General features: G+C 44.3%; 1 protein-coding gene across 2 annotated transcripts in view; it reads right to left on the reverse strand.

The window, feature by feature from the left end:
- The window catches only part of ABHD3 (abhydrolase domain containing 3, phospholipase), a 169,416-nt gene that overhangs the window by 89,410 nt on the left and 62,706 nt on the right, over positions 1–17,300 (reverse strand). For both annotated transcript variants that reach the window (XM_073631452.1, XM_073631451.1), the window contains exon 3: positions 13,427–13,609. In XM_073631452.1, coding sequence (XP_073487553.1) covers positions 13,427–13,609 — 183 coding nt within the window. The remainder of the gene's footprint in view (positions 1–13,426; positions 13,610–17,300) is intronic.

A 17,300-nucleotide genomic window follows, 5' to 3' on the forward strand; every position in this document is an offset into this window, starting at 1 on the left:
AGGTCTGTAAATCTTAACAATAACACACTTAAATCTGTCCAAACAAGAGTCTAGTAGATATCCCGGGTATGATAAAGTTTGAAACACAAAAACATAAATTATAATATAATAAATAAAAATAAATAATTTAAAAAAATAAAAATAAATAGTAATAAAATAAATTTCCCCACGATTCACTATCACTCAATTCTGCAAGTGTTCTAATTTACTATCGCTGTTTTCTAGCTGGTCTAAAGCCACTTTTGACGTAAAGGGACACTTTTTGGTTGCTATGGACAATCTCCAGTTTCCAGGCAGAAAGAACAGTGTATATCATGTAAAACTGCATGCAGGGCATAGGACAAAGCACTGGGGACAAAAGGGATGTGAAATCATTTCATACAGTACTGTAATCTGTAAGATTACAGTACTGTATGTGTTATGATTTTTACTTTTTTTTTTAATTTGCCGCCAGGCTCCGCCCCCGTGCGTCGCGACGCTCGCAGGGAACGGAGCCTGGCACAGAGAGGCTTCGGAGGAGGACACAGCCCGCGGACACTGCGGGGGACATCGCAGGATCCCGGGGACAAGGTAAGTAAGGAGGCACCAGGATCCTGCGATGTAATCCCGAGTGTGGCTCGGGGTTACCGCTAATGGTGCTGAATTTTAACCCCGAGCCACACTCGGGAAAACCACCAGGGAGGCTACATCCTCATGTTTGCTGTGTATTCTGTTTGTTGTTGTTTGGATGTGTTTTGTTTCACTATTATTAAACTTACTTTATTATTCAGTCTGACTTCGGTTTCCTTAATGCAGCTATACCGACCTGGTCATCCCTGCTGCTGGATGCCTGCTCTCGTTATTCCTGACACACATGCTCATTTTAAAGTGTAAGTCTAATAACTACATTCATAAACGTAAGTTGCTGTGAAAGCAGAAACCCAGAGGTACATGTAAAAACCATGTGACCCCTGATGACGTCAGACATCGGCTGACAAAACGGCGTTGGGTGGTGTTCTCGAGATACGTCATTTCTGGAACGCAGGTGAAGCACAAACCGGAGGTTCCTACATTTTATATGCTGATTTTCGTTCTATTATATGTAAGTGCAATATAACCTTTTTTAAATAAACTACTCAAAATACTACACTATGAGAGTGCTCTTTCCTCTCTATATCTATATGGCAATATTGGAGTTTGGAATGGAAGGCAATAGCATTCTGGAATCATCTCCGTGACATCTCGGGCTTTCCCTATATGTGTAAATTTACTCCCTGTAATAGGGGTCAATTAAGTTTGGTGCATGCATAGTGTGACTGCATGCTGGTGGAGAGGAATCTTTCCTATACTCACCAAGGACGCCATTCACTATGTTGGATCCATATTTGGACTTCACAATTGTCTTTTATTTTTTCCGTGCATATTTGAAGTATTTTATGTGTATTTGGATATTCACTGTGGTGATGTTTAATTGAAACTACATTTTAAGAGCGCGGTTGTCTTTGGTTTCCTCACATTTCAGGTGTTATTACAGTTTATAACGTGCAGCTCTTTTTTATTATTACAATTCATTTGCTGTTTATACCTTTTTCTGATTGTTTTGTGTGGGTTTGGAACTCCATTTGTTCCTTTATTCTTTCACATGTACAAACCAACTGACTTTATATTCTTGCTAGCACCATCACTGCTATATAACCAAACCCATTTGTAAGTTTAAAAACAATTTACATTTCATTTACATGTTTATGTTTCTATTTATAGCGCAGTAATTTTTTATATCAATTTACATTTCAGAACTAAAAAAACTAAGAAAAAGTACAATTTGGAAAATGTTTAGAAAAGTCAAGCCTTTTTTCTCTACAGCATCTATCTCTTACTAACCCCATCTTCCCTAAACATCTGGCATCCCTCACCTTGGCCTTTAACTATAGCAAGTAAAACTTAAACTCTAGGATAAGCAAATATTGTCTAAATACGAAGGGCACATGTATTCTTATTAGAATCTTGGTGTGCCTCATGTATTTCTTTTAGATCTCTGCAGTAATCCAGACAGTGCTGACCTCAATCCTTGTACAAAATAAGTGGTCTTGTACCTGCCCCCTGTAGTTTTTTGCAGCAGCCTGTACAGCACAGCGCTGATATCACCACTACTTTTACAAGATAAAAGTTGAGTTTGCAAATGCGTTTGGTGCACACAAAATCGACTTTTATTCTTTGTGGAGATTGAGAACTATATTTAAAAATGAACAATTTTGTGCCTGAAGTTCAGCTTAAAAAAATATAATCCTCTCTCTAATAAACATGAAATATTTCTAATCCCTATGCTGCTAGTATAAGAAAATAGATAGGAAAGTATATCACATTTACTTATTTTAAACTTTTTTTTTCTTTAGTTACTTCCCGGTTTCTTGCCTAGGCAAATTCTGTCATATATCCTTGGAGTCTTCAGCACACACTTCTGCCTGCATGCCTGAGCTAAGGGTGGATGGATTCCAGGAAGTAAATGCTACCTGAATCATCTGCCCTTACTCAAGATGGCCACAGCCCATATGGCTATGGCTCACTTCCCTCAGAACCTGACACTTAAGGTAGACCCTATTGAGGACATGTTAACGCCTGGAGACCTAAACAAACCACTGTCAGCACTTTATAATGCCCTCCTTTGTGCGGCTGTTCCTAGAATGGAGAAGCTTTGGGAGTACTAGAAGGGGGATATTGACTCTCTAGATAAAGAGGACTGGGAAGACAGCCTAGAACAAGGCCCTAAATTTGCGATTTCATCACGAGATAAGCTGATCCAGGTCAAGTTCCTTCACAGGATCTATTACACCCCTGTAAGGCTGCCGAGAATGTTCCCTGAACAAAGCTCTGCCTGCCCTCGGTGCCAACTCCAACCGGGTTTGTACATACGCATGTTCTGGGAATGCCCATCCAATGTGTCCCTCTGTCCATATGTTGACAGTGCATCCCCTGGGAGGTACAATAACGTGCAAGGTCTTTTTTTTTTGTCCTGTAAACATTTATTTGTATGCATAACCCTCAGTAATAGTTGGTGACTCTATACACTGCAGTCATTAAATAGCGTGTATGCTCAATTTGTATCTGTTAATAAGCTGTTTCTCTACATATGCTGTAAATGATAAACTTTTCAATAAAGGACAACTGTTTGTTAAAAAAAAACAAGATGGCCACAGCCAGAAATGTTAGGAGGATGTTTTTCAAAGTGATTTCTCAGCAAAGTGAAGCATGGAGACGTGGATGGATGGGTAAGTTTGCTTTAAATATTAAAAATGAACTAATTAGCATTTTTGATTTGTAGTGCTCCGATACAATGTAGTTTCACTTTAGGAGTGTGTGTTGTGTGTGCCTATATCTAATCATAAAGATGGGGGTGCCTCAGGTATGCTATAAACATCCATTAATGTATATTCCATTGGTATAATTTTGCAGGTCTAGCTCTAACCAGTTCCCCTGTAGTTTTACACAAAGTTCCTTCACTAGCACAGCATCTGATGGGCTAGGCCAGCTTTGCATTGAGAATGCATTCATACTCCTATACCCTCAGATTGTGATATGGTGGGCTGGTGTAAAATTCTCTAATGTCCAGTATAGTTTAGAACACAGTTTTGCTCTGTTCTGCATAGTGTGTAATAGAAGTTGCAGTAAATTTGTCTTTGAGGTTTATACAAAGCAGAAGTTCTTGCTGTGTGTCTGTATTTGTTCCTGAGTCAGTATATTATGCAAATGCAGCAGAGTGTTTTAAAGATTTAGAGAAAAGCACTGTTACTAGCCATTTCCTGTTCTCTGTGTGTATCCCTGTTCTATATGTACACAAAAATTTATATTGTGGTATGATCCAAAAATCACCCTTTTAACCTGGAAGGCCTGAAACCCAGTCAAAGCTGGAGGATATGAATTGTCTTATGAACATTTTCTGATAACTGCCAGGGAGATGAGTCTTTTAGAAGAATTTTGTCTAGATAGCCTGTGCCTTGGATGCCCTGGGTTCTGAGAAGGACAAGTTGACCTGCTAAGACATTTCTAAACGTTCTGAGAGCAGAGTATAGGCCAAAAGGCCGTGAGACAAACGGGAAGGTTTTACTTCCACAGCATAAGGTCCCTAAACCCCCTCCTCAGGATCCCAGGAGTTGTTGTGCCAGTAATGTTACAAGATAGGTTCAAGGGATTCCACACAAACATGTTCACGGTACCTGGGCCCAGTGGGGTTAATTGTTCTATTCTGTCCTAAAAATCCCTCGACAAATCCCTCAACAAATTCCTTCAAATTCCAAAATTTCTCACATAAATCCTCAAGACCAGTAATTACCTCACTGAGACAAGGAGATTACATGACATCCGAGATGCATATCTGCATGTTCCCATTGACCCACCTCATCAGCGCTTTCTGCATTTCGCAGTGGCAGACAACCACTTCCCACCTGACTCCTCTTTGATGAATTGGTCAAGTGCCTCACCAAACAGATGTTGGGAAGGCATACATGTGAGATTATGCGCAGGTTACTGGAGATTAAAGCCATTGTGGAAATTTGTCTCATGACAAGTTCTAGAGCATCCACACAGAAAAGCAGAGCAGAAGGCAATTGCTGTCATTGCTCTGTAACACCACGATCCTTAAATACAGGACAACTATTAGTCATGCACTCCACAAATCTGGCCTTTATGGAAGAGTGACAAGAGGAAAGCCATTGTTGAAAGAAAGCCATAAGAAGTCTCGCTTCCAGTTTGCCAGAAGCCATGTGGGGGAAACAGCAAACATGTGGAAGATGCTCTGGTCAGATGAGACCAAAATTAAACTTTCTGGCCTAAAAGCAACGCAATATGTTTGACGAAAACTAACACTGCACATCACCCTGTACACACCATCCCCACCGTGAAACATGGTGGCAGCAACGTGCTGTGGGGATGCTTTTCTTCAGCAGGGAAGCTGGTCGGAGTTAATGGGAAGATGGATGGAGCCAAATACAGGGCAATATTAGATGAAAACCTGTTAGAGTCTGCAAAAGACTTGAGACTGGGGCGGAGGTTCACCTTCCAGCAGTACAACGACCCTAAACATACAGCCAGAGCTACAATAGAAAGGTTTAGATCAAAGCATATTCATGTTTTAGAATTTTAGTCAATGTCCAGATCTAAATCCAATTGAGAATCTGTGGCAAGACTTGAAAATTGCTGTTAACAGACGCTCTCCATCCAATCTGACAGAGCTTGAGCTATTTTGCAAAGCAGAATGGGCAAAAATTTCACTCTCTAGAAGTGAAAAGCTGGTAGATACATACCCAAAAAGACTTGCAGCTGTAATTGCAGCGAAAGGTGGTTCTACAAAGTATTGACTCAGGGGGGGCTGAATATAAATGCACGCCACAATATAAATGCATGAAAACCATTTATTATTATTATACAGGATTTATATAGCGTCAACAGTTTGCGCAGCGCTTTACAACATGAGGGCAGGCAGTTACAATATAAATCAATACATGAGGGATCAGAGGGCCCTGCAGGGCCGGTCCCAAGCGGGTGCACGGGGTGCAGTGCACCCAGGCGCCAGAGAGGTGGGGGTGCTGAAGCGCCAGAGTGCTCCCCGCCCTCCTCCTCCTCCCCTCCGTGTCCAGAAATAGCTCTGTCCGCAGCAGCTCACCGCCGCGGAGCGGCCGCGCCGGCGCCGCTGTGCTTTACATTGCTAGAGCGAGCCTGTCCCCCCTCCCTCCTCCTCCTGTCAGAGGAGAGCAGCCGCCGGAGATCGGAGCGGCTGGTCTCTGTGTTGAGAGAGACCAGCCGCGCAGTGACTTTGCTGGGGGGAGGGGGGGCGGCCCGTGCCTGCAGCCTGACACAGGTTCTCTCTCTCCTCCGCTGTCTCTCACTCCCGCTCGATCTGTTCTTCACCCGGGCGGCGCGGCTGCACACTGTCCTCTCTAGCTGCTGCCCGGGTGTTAATGTGTCTGTCTGTACTGATAGAGGGAGGTTTGTCCCTGGGGCGGTCTGTACTAATGGGGTGGTTGTCCTGGGGGGGCGGTCTGTACTAATGGGGGGGTTGTCCTGGGGGGTCTGTACTAATGGGGGGGTTGTCCTGGGGGGTCTGTACTAATGGGGGGGTTGTCCTGGGGGGTCTGTACTAATGGGGGGGTTGTCCTGGGGGGGCGGTCTGTACTAATGGGGGGGTTGTCCTGGGGGGTCTGTACTAATGGGGGGGTTGTCCTGGGGGGTCTGTACTAATGGGGGGGTTGTCCTGGGGGGTCTGTACTAATGGGGGGGTTGTCCTGGGGGTCTGTACTAATGGGGAGGAGTTGTCTTGGGGGGGTCTGTACTAATGGAGGGGGGATTTGTCCTGGGGGGTCTGTACTAATGGAGGGATTTGTCCTGGGGGTCTGTACTAATGGAGGGGGGTTGTTCTGGGGGGTCTGTACTAATGGAGGGGGGGTGTTTGTCCGGGGGGTCTGTACTAATGGAGGGGGGGTCCTGGGGGGGGTCTGTACTAATGGAGGGGGGTTTGTCCTGGTGGGGGGTCTGTACTAATGGAGGGGGGTTTGTCCTGGTGGGGGGTCTGTACAAATGAAGGGGGGATTTGTCCTGTGGGGGTCTGTACTAGTGGAGGGGGTGTTCTCCTGGGGGGTCTGTAGTAATGGAGGGGGTTTGTCCTGGGGGGTCTGTACTAATGGAGGGGGGTTTGTCCTGGGGGGGTCTGTACTAATGGAGGGGGGGTTTGTCCTGGGGGGTCTGTACTAATGAAGGGGGGATTTGTCCTGTGGGGGTCTGTACTAGTGGAGGGGGGTTCTCCTAGGGGGTCTGTACTAATGGAGGGGGTTTGTCCTGGGGGTCTGTACTAATAGAGGGGGGGTTTGTCCTGGGGGTCTGTACTAATGGAGGGGGGTTGTCCTGGGGGGGTCTGTACTAATGAAGGGGGGCTTTGTCCTGGGGGGATCTGTACTAATGGAGGGGGGGTTGTCCTGGTGGGGGTCTACTAATGGAGGGGGGGTGGTTTGTCCTGGGGGGGTCTATACTGATGAAGGGGGGTCTGTACTGAAAGAGGGGTTTATACTTAGTGGGGGTCTATACTTAGTGGAGGGAGGTCTGTACTGAGGGGCGACTAAAGTTGGTGGAAGGAGGGTGACACCATGTTATACCGCACCTGGTGACACCAACCCTAGTGACGTCACTGCAGCTGCAGGCTCTTCTTTCGCCCCTTCCCCTCCCTCTCCCTCTCCTCCGCACGTGCACTGCTATACTAGTGAGCGGCGCTGGCCAGCACAGCCTCCCACTATGTTTCTTCCCCCGCCTTCATATCAGCCAGGGAAAAATAGAATAGAAAAAGGAGAAGAGGATTGTGGGACATGTAGTCCCGAGGACTGGCAGCCCCACTGTAACACGGAAACTGCAGTCCACACAGCATGCTCAGCTGAATGGGAGAGAGAGAGATACAGGAGCCTGGGAAAGCTTTCAGGGAAGTGCACCCAGGACTCCAGAGGGAGAGGGCAGTGCTCAGGGAACACCATCAGAGAGGAAACCCCGCTGCCCTGCGCCACCAGAGGGAAAGCCACACAGCCTGGTGCCATCCCTGGCGGAGAAAGGAATGGAGTCATTGCCAGAATACAGATCTGGGTGCTACCCAGCGGAGTCACCACGGGCAATTCAGAGTGAGCTTACTCCTGATCAGAGGAACCATTGCTGGGTCAGGTGAGAGGGCCAATCGGCCATTATCTACTAATGTCCATAGGAACTGCAGTCTCTGACCATCTCCTGTATTATATCTGCAGTCTCTGACCTTCTCTTGTATCATGTCTGCAGTCTCTGACCATCTCCTGTATCATGTCTGCAGTCTCTGATCATCTCCTGTACTATGTCTGCAGTCTCTGATCATCTCCTGTACTATGTCTGCAGTCTCTGACCATCTCCTGTATTATATCTGCAGTCTCTGACCTTCTCTTGTACCATGTCTGCAGTCTCTGACCTTCTCTTGTATCATATCTGCAGTCTCTGATCATCTCCTGTACCATGTCTGCAGTCTCTGACTGTCTCTTGTATCATGTCTACAGTCTCTGACCATGTCCTCTACTATGTCTGCAGTCTCTGATCATCTCCTGTACCATGTCTGCAGTCTCTGATCATCTCCTGTACTATGTCTACAGTCTCTGATCATCTCCTGTACCATGTCTGCAGTCTCTGATCATCTCCTGTACTATGTCTGCAGTCTCTGATCATCTCCTGTACCATGTCTACAGTCTCTGATCATCTCCTGTACCATGTCTGCAGTCTCTGATCATCTCCTGTACCATGTCTGCAGTCTCTGATCATCTCCTGTACTATGTCTACAGTCTCTGATCATCTCCTGTACCATGTCTGCAGTCTCTGACCATCTCCTGTACTATGTCTGCAGTCTCTGATCATCTCCTGTACCATGTCTGCAGTCTCTGATCATCTCCTGTACTATGTCTGCAGTCTCTGACTGTCTCTTGTATCATGTCTACAGTCTCTGATCATCTCCTGTACTATGTCTGCAGTCTCTGACCATCTCCTGTACTATGTCTGCAGTCTCTGATCATCTCCTGTACCATGTCTGCAGTCTCTGATCATCTCCTGTACCATGTCTGCAGTCTCTGACTGTCTCTTGTATCATGTCTACAGTCTCTGACCATGTCCTCTACTATGTCTGCAGTCTCTGATCATCTCCTGTACCATGTCTGCAGTCTCTGATCATCTCCTGTACTATGTCTACAGCCTCTGATCATCTCCTGTACCATGTCTGCAGTCTCTGATCATCTCCTGTACTATGTCTGCAGTCTCTGATCATCTCCTGTACCATGTCTACAGTCTCTGATCATCTCCTGTACCATGTCTGCAGTCTCTGATCATCTCCTGTACCATGTCTGCAGTCTCTGATCATCTCCTGTACTATGTCTACAGTCTCTGATCATCTCCTGTACCATGTCTGCAGTCTCTGACCATCTCCTGTACTATGTCTGCAGTCTCTGATCATCTCCTGTACCATGTCTGCAGTCTCTGATCATCTCCTGTACTATGTCTGCAGTCTCTGACTGTCTCTTGTATCATGTCTACAGTCTCTGATCATCTCCTGTACTATGTCTGCAGTCTCTGACCATCTCCTGTACTATGTCTGCAGTCTCTGATCATCTCCTGTACTATGTCTGCAGTCTCTGATCATCTCCTGTACCATGTCTGCAGTCTCTGATCGTCTCCTGTACTATGTCTGCAGTCTCTGATCATCTCCTGTACCATGTCTGCAGTCTCTGATCGTCTCCTGTACTATGTCTACAGTCTCTGATCATCTCCCGTACCACGTCTGCAGTCTCTGATCATCTCCTGTACTATGTCTGCAGTCTCTGATCATCTCCTGTACTATGTCTGCAGTCTCTGATCATCTCCTGTACCATGTCTGCAGTCTCTGATCGTCTCCTGTACTATGTCTGCAGTCTCTGATCATCTCCTGTACCATGTCTGCAGTCTCTGATCGTCTCCTGTACTATGTCTACAGTCTCTGATCATCTCCCGTACCACGTCTGCAGTCTCTGATCATCTCCTTTATTATGTCTGCAGTCTCTGATCATCTCCTGTATTATGTCTGCAGTCTCTGATCATCTCCTGTACCATGTCTGCAGTCTCTGATCATCTCCTGTACCATGTCTGCAGTCTCTGATCATCTCCTGTACCATGTCTGCAGTCTCTGATCATCTCCTGTACTATGTCTGCAGTCTCTGATCATCTCCTGTACTATGTCTGCAGTCTCTAAACATCTCCTGTACTATGTCTGCAGTCTCTGACCATCTCCTGTACTATGTCTGCAGTCTCTGGCCATCTCCTGTACTATGTCTGCAGTCTCTGATCATCTCCTGTACTATGTCTGCAGTCTCTGTCCAGCTCTTGTACCATGTCTGCAGTCTTTGACCGTATCCTGTATTATGTCTGGGGACTCTTTCTAACAGAAGCCCTCTCTGTGTGCATCAGAGAGGTTCCCCTCCAGGTCTCATTAGTGTTCTCTCTTCCTGTATTTTCTTTATTGTTAAGAGATCATGGGAGGATTTCAGGGTAACAAAGACTTCTTAGGGGAGCAGCTCTGTATTTGAGTCGTTGCCATAGAATCATTTGTAAAGGGGTGGAGTTGGTAAGATGACCACGCCCATGTGGGGGCGCCAGAAATATTTCTGCACCCAGGCGCCGGTGACCCTAGGATCGGCCCTGGGGCCCTGCTCGTTAGAGCTTACAATCTAGAAGGGAGGGTCAAGTGGAAACAAAAAGGTAATAACCGGGGGGGTTAGCTGATGGAGAAAATGAAAAAACAGCTGTTGTTAGATAGGGTAGGCTTCTCTGAAGAGAAGGGTTTTCAGGGATCGTCTAAAAGCTAATAGAGTAGGAGATAAGTGGACAGATTGGGGTTGGGCATTCCATAGGATTGGAGAGGCTTTGGAAAAGTCAAGGAGGCGAGCACGGGAGGAGGTGATGAGGGAGCTGGAGAGCAGAAGGTCTTGGGAGGAACGAAGAGAACGAGTAGGTTGGTATTTAGAGACTAGGCTAATGATGTAGCTGGGGGCTAAATTGTGGATGGCTTTGTACGTAGTTGTTAGTATTTTGAATTTAATTCTTTGGCCGAGCGGAAGCCAGTGGAGGGATTGAACTTTTAATTTATCATTTATCATTTTTCTTCCACTTCACAATTATGTGCCACTTTGTGTTGGTCTATCAAAACAATTACCAATAAAATACATTTACGTTTTTGGTTGTAACATGACAAAATGTGGAAAATTTCAAGGAGTATAAATATGTTTTCAAGGCACTGTATATGCAGCTAGAATTGGTTACTGAGACCAGTGTTAGAGCTGAAATGCATAGAGGGTGTATCATCACTCTGAGGTTGAATATTGAGCAGGCCTTCAGCAGAGCGAATGTTTGCATTGACTCCGTAATCATGAAGAGCTAAAGTGATTATCCATATAAGATTCATATACAATCTATGCATGTACACCAATAAAGTGCAACTCTTTTTGAAGAGCAATCCTCATCAAAGCACAGCATTCAGCCTGTTACAGGAATCTTCTCTCTCATTTTCAAACAATTCCTTTCGCCTTAGTTTACCTCACCTTGATACATTGCAGCTCCTTTTGGGGAATCCACTCAACAAATTGTGTGATTCCCTTAAAGTATATCTAAAGCTGAGCACTGAGCAGAAGAGCAGACAGGGCTATGAGAGTACACCCAGTGAGGGTGTAAAGTTAAATGGGTGCAATATGACTGGCCATAGACTGATCGAAATTGGACTGATTCAGCATGGACTGGTCAAACATCAAACAATGTGTGGCCATCTCTGCTTGACAGAACTTAATTGTTAGATTGACTTTAGTCAAAAGAACAAGTTGAAAAAAGTTTGCCAATCAGCTGCAACCATTGATCAGTGTATTCTGACAGCTCTGGGTTCTGCTGTCAGCATACAATATTGGGGGGGGGGATACCTCAATCCACCTCATTTGTGTGGATGGAGGAATCTTAAGTCTCCAGTTCTCTGTCCTTTTAATATTTTACATAATACACTATGTCGGCAAAATGGCACGGCTGCGCAAAACAACGTATGGGTACGTTGTCTCCTTTAAGATCTGCTGGAGGCGCGCGCTCACACCACAGCGGGAAACCCGGTGTGCGTGGGCGCGATCGCCGCCGGCCACCTGTGATCGCTGGCACGAGAGCCAGAATCGGGGATTTGTGTGTGTAAACACACAAATCCCGGTTCTGTCAGGGGAGAGGAGACAGATCGTTTTGTTCCTAGTAAATAGGAACAGCGATATCTCTCCTCCCCCAGTCAGTCACATCCCCAATCAGCCAGTAAGAAACACTAACTAGGGAACACATTTAACTCCTTGATCACCCCCTAGTGTTAACCCCTTCCCTACCAGTGACATTTACACAGTAATCAGTGCATTTTTATAGCACTGATCGCTGTATAAATGTCAATGGTCCCAAAAATGTGTCAGAAGGGTCCGATCTGTCTGCTGCAATGTCGCAGTACACAAAATAAAAATCACAGATCACCGACATTACTAGTAAAAATTTTTTAAAAATGCAATAAAAATGCCATTAATCTTTCCCATAGTTTGTAGACGCTATAACTTTTGCGCAAACCAATCAATATAGGCTTATTGCGTTTTTTTTTTTACAAAAATATATAGAATATATATTGGCCTAAACCGATGAAGAAATTTGTTTTTTAAAAACATTTTTTGGGGATATTTATTATAGCAAAAAGTTAAAAATATTGTTTTTTTTTTTCAAAATTGTCGCTCTTTTTTTGTTTATAGTGCAAAAAATAAAAACCGCAGAGGAGATCAAGTACCACCAAAAGAAAGCTCTATTTGTGGGGAAAAAAGGACGCAAATTGCATGCATTGCACAGCATTGCATGACCGCGCAATTATCAGTTAAAGCGCCGCAGTGCCAAATTGTAAAAAGGGGCTGAAGTGGTTAAACATTTTCTATTGTGAATAAAATATGGGTTTATGAGATCTGCAAATCATTGCATTCTGTTTTTATGTAGATTTTATACAATGTCCCAACTTTGTTGGATTATCAGCACCTATGCACCCCATGTCTGCTCCTTGCCTCTACGATTCCACGCATCCTTACCTATAGCGGTCTGCAGTATAACCCAGTTCTCTCCAGCTTTTACCAGTGATCTCATTTTATTTTGTGCACTTCTACCCACTCCCAATGCTTTTGGCCACTGGCCTGTGAATCCAGGTTCCTAGTGCTGCAATAGACTATTACCTGCTTACCTGATCTCAGTTCCCAGTAACCCACTCAGGTGAATCAGGGGGGCACAACCTGGGTATCACCTGCAGCAAAACCCATCTTCACCTTCAGGAGCTCTGATGAAGCTAAGTTAGCTCCTTAGACTCTGTGCCACCTCCACTGTACATGCAGGCATGCTGAGCATGTCCACCTGTGCCAATGAGTATCCTGCTCTCCATGTCTCCATGCAGTTCTGTGTCTTCTCCATAGCCACTGCCACAGCCTAGCCCCATCTGCAATAAGTAATACCTGGATAGTCTGCCCCCTAGTGGGAATAATTTATAAGATTGCTTGGGCTGTTTGTGGGGTGGCTTTATCACTTGCAGTAAAACTGACTGTGCCTGCTTCAATTCTATAAAATCAATCTATATATTAATTAGTCCCAACAAAAGTCAACCACACTTTGATATTCCCCCTCCTGAGTAGAAGAGACCACATGTAACTTCTGCTGTTGCTGAATTTCACAATGCATTAACCTATGTGTCTTCAGAAAAATGATCAACCCTTTTTAAAATCTGTACCAAACTAGGGAAATAAAAAAAATATTACATTTTAGACATACCAGTTCTGATAATATTAAAAGAGTGATTTATAGAAACTGATCGTTCTTAACCAACATTTGTGTACTTCAATTTTGTACTTACCTGTATCCAAGCTCTTCACTGTGCTTAATCATATGTAGAATATAGGATTCCCGGCTCGTTCCCGTGAGCCCAGGCAGTAAAAGGATTGTAGGTCTTGTGCTGGCGTCAGGGTAAAGTGTATTATCATCATTACTAAACCAGTCCAGCGAAATCTGCCCTCCATCTGCTGTTTTAATAAGCTCACTGGAAGACACAATAGAGAAAAGTACACCACTTTAATTAGATTTCTGCAACCACCCTATATGCTGTACCAAGAAAAACAATGAGATATCAATGTAAGGAATAGGAACAGCTGAATTTAATGGCTCTCAAGGGTCTTGTTTTTCTTTTGAGAGTTTTGTATTTTTCCATTAACAATAATGAGCTGTGAGTTTTTGCTGTGGCACAATACTTAAAACTACTGGATTATTTGAATCAATACATCCAAAATTATTTTGCACACTGATGGAGTAAGTACCGAATTGAGCACTTGCACCTGAGCTAACCCTGTGCATGGGGAAATGTAGATGGAGGTCATCAGAAGAAACAGCCTGGAAAGGCTCCTGATCCACATATGGAAACAAGAGATTAAAAACACAGTAGAATGATGCATCCAAGTCTCAACAAATCCTGAACCTGGGCTTACAAGAATCCTTATAGTAGTCCATGACCATCAGAAACATTCAATTTTTTGTTCTTAATTCTTCATTTAGTGGTATGCATCAGAGTACACCAACGTGTCATGACAACAAATGCGGGTACAGATAGACCAACAAAGGCAGTATGCAAGAAATAATGAAACATCATAGTACAAGACATTACAGGACTGTAAGGCAACTCTTAGTACCATAGAGGCAGGGTTGTTATTTAACCCTTTCATGCCTAAGCCTATTTCTGACATTTATTGCTTACAAGTTAAAATCCATATTTTTTGCCAGAAAATTACTTAGAACCCCTAAACATTATATATATATTTTTTAGCAGACCCTAGAGAACAAAAATGGTGATCATTGCAATTTTTTTTAGAATGTGAAAGATGATGTTCGGCTGACTAAATAGATACCTAACATGTCATGCTTTGAAACTGTGCACACTCTTGGAATGGCGACAAACTATGGTACCTAAAAATCTCCAGAAGAGATGCTCTAAAAAAAATTTCACGGTTACCAGCTTAGAGTTACAGAGGAGGTCTTTTGCTAGAATTATTGCTCTCGCTCTAATAATCGCGGTGATACCTCACATGTGTGATTTGAACACTGTTTACATATGCGGGAGCGACTTACGCATGCTGTTTCTTTGCGAGCTCACAGAGACGGAGGCGCTTTAACAGTTTTTTTTCTTATTTATTTTATTTTATTTTTTTTTTTTTTTTACATTGTCGCTTTAAAAGAAAAAATTCTGATCACTCTTATTGCTGTCCCAAGGGATTTAAACATCCCTTGTGACAGTAATAGGTGGTGACAGGTATTCAAAGTATTCAGATTGCCAAAAACGGCGATTCTGATACTGTCATTTTCTTTTTAATTGTCGCCATTGGCAGCCGAGTAAACCGGAAGTGACTTTGGGACGTCGCTTCCATGTTTTTACATAGGAGACTGGATTGAAGCCGTTTCCGACTTTGTTCCAGTCTCAGCCTAGTAAGTGCCAGATCGTGTCTCCTGGTGGAGGCCCAAGAAGAGCGGCGGAAGGCGGCAGGAGGGGGGGGACGACCCCTCCTGCTCCTTTAGGATAACAGCCGAGCGACTTTTGGTCGCATCGGTTGTTATCCCTAAAGAGCTGACCGCCCGCTCCAAAAACGGTACCGTGGTGATGCTTGCAGCTGCAGGCATCACCCCTGTATAACCCCTTCAAGCCGAGGCCGCATACGGTCGGCGTTAAGGGGTTAAAGTGTGGCAAAACGTTGCCCTGCCGGGGCCTAGAAAGAGATTGTGACACCAGAATTCTCAACCAGGCAGGTTGAGGGGCTCCAGGGAGCTTGTGTAATGGAGAGGAAACTGGCTTTTCAGTTTTCCTCAGTGTTTGGTAAAGTCTGTTTTGGGACCTGGAGCCTGGAGATTTCAAAGTGATCCCGGTGGGATGAAGTCTCCATTCATGAGTCTAGGTATTCAGAACCACCAGCAAATTGGTCAGGTGTGTGCTGGGCTAGTAGTTGTGACCTGAGAATGATTCTGGGCTCCACCCCAGCAGACAGGAGGTTGTTGCCCAGGAGTCAGAAGGGCTCCACCTAGAAGAGAGGTGGGAGCCAGAGCAGCAAGGGGGTAGCCATGTGCACCGAGTTGGTGAGTGTCCAGTCTGTAGGAGACAGACAAGGGCCTGGAATCTAAGAGCAGAGCAGCAGTGCTGTGCAAGCCAGAAGGGCTGAATGTAATTTATTTTGATGGAACAGGAATGCTGAATAACAGAGGTGGGGGACTCGAGTCACATGACTTGACTCGAGTCACCTGTTTGAGGACTTGCGACTTGCTTGACAAAATTAAATAAATGACGACTTGACTTTGACTTGTCACTAATGACTTGCGACTTGACTTTGACTTGGGCTATTTGACTTGCAATGACTTGGCACCACCAGTGCTGTGTCTTGGCCTAGGCAAAAGTCGCCCCCCCACAAAAGAAAGCTCCCCCCAAGTCCCGGCTTCGGGGTAGATCAGTATTTTGACTTAATTTGTGACTTGACCAAAATAAATGACTTGACTTGCTTGACTTCTAGCAGGGACTCGACTTGACTTGCTTGCTTTTCGCCACAGTAACTTGGGACTTGCTTGTGACTTGAAGGTTAAGACTTGAGACTTGCTTGTGACTTGCACATGTGTGACTTACTCCCATCACTGCTGAATAGCTCTGCGTGGGAAACTCATGTTTTGTGTTTTCTCTGGAACTTTCTTTTAAATAAAAACGGGCAATAAAAAGAAGAAAAGAGAGTGGCGGTGTGCTTAAAAGCTCTACTCTTGATGCTAATTCTCACAAAAGGTAAAGTGACAACGTAAAAATTACCAAGTGCATATATATTAAGAAGGTAGCTAGAAGGAGCAACGCAGGAGGTTCATTTGGTACAGCGGTTGTCAGCATAACTTCGATCAAATTATACCCTCTGTTTCAACGTGTAACTGCATTATTTTTTTGTAGCTTTCTTACCAGTGCAGTCCTACGTTTTGTCACTCTTTTGGTAGATGCTTAGCAGTAGACTGTACTACTAGCGAGTCTCCTCATTCAGCAGGAAATATTCCTACATAGACAGTGGTTTCTCAATGCCTCTTTTTGTCTTTAATTGCATTGCTTGCCATAAAAACACAATTACACTTACGTTTTACTGTATGGTTACAAAAGCCTATCTGTAATACTGGATGTGTGTGACATACACCAAACTAGTTACTAAATAGAACTCAATCCAAGAATGGATTCTCACATATTCCCACATTCTGTTAACTGCAAATCACTAGACACCCACTCCTCTGAGAAAAGGGAGCTGACTGTATCTGATGCTGTCACGGTACATGAATATATGAGGTACTTATATAAATAGGAAAACTGTAGGACATAGTCATTCACAAAGACAAAAGGAAGCTTTGTTCAGCATGTCAGTATTCCAAGAAACTACCGTATACATCAAAATAGCACTGGTAATTATTTGTGTTGGATGTCATAAAGCATCCGTTACAGATACAATTACGTATTATGTTGTGCATATATGTTGTGTTAATGCTGACTCGTTAGGTAAAGATTAGTGTAGTAGATCTCCCACATGCATGTTAGCAACCAATTTGTTCATTATCCTATGAGCTTTTACAGCTCTAGACTTCCCATGAATGATTCATGTGTAAGTCCAGCGATAGGGATCATCACAACATAGTATCTCCTTGCATGGTTCATTAATGCTAGCAGGCCGCTCTCACACCAT

This window comes from Aquarana catesbeiana, linkage group LG05, assembly GCF_042186555.1.
Source record: "Aquarana catesbeiana isolate 2022-GZ linkage group LG05, ASM4218655v1, whole genome shotgun sequence".
Taxonomy (NCBI): domain Eukaryota; kingdom Metazoa; phylum Chordata; class Amphibia; order Anura; family Ranidae; genus Aquarana; species Aquarana catesbeiana.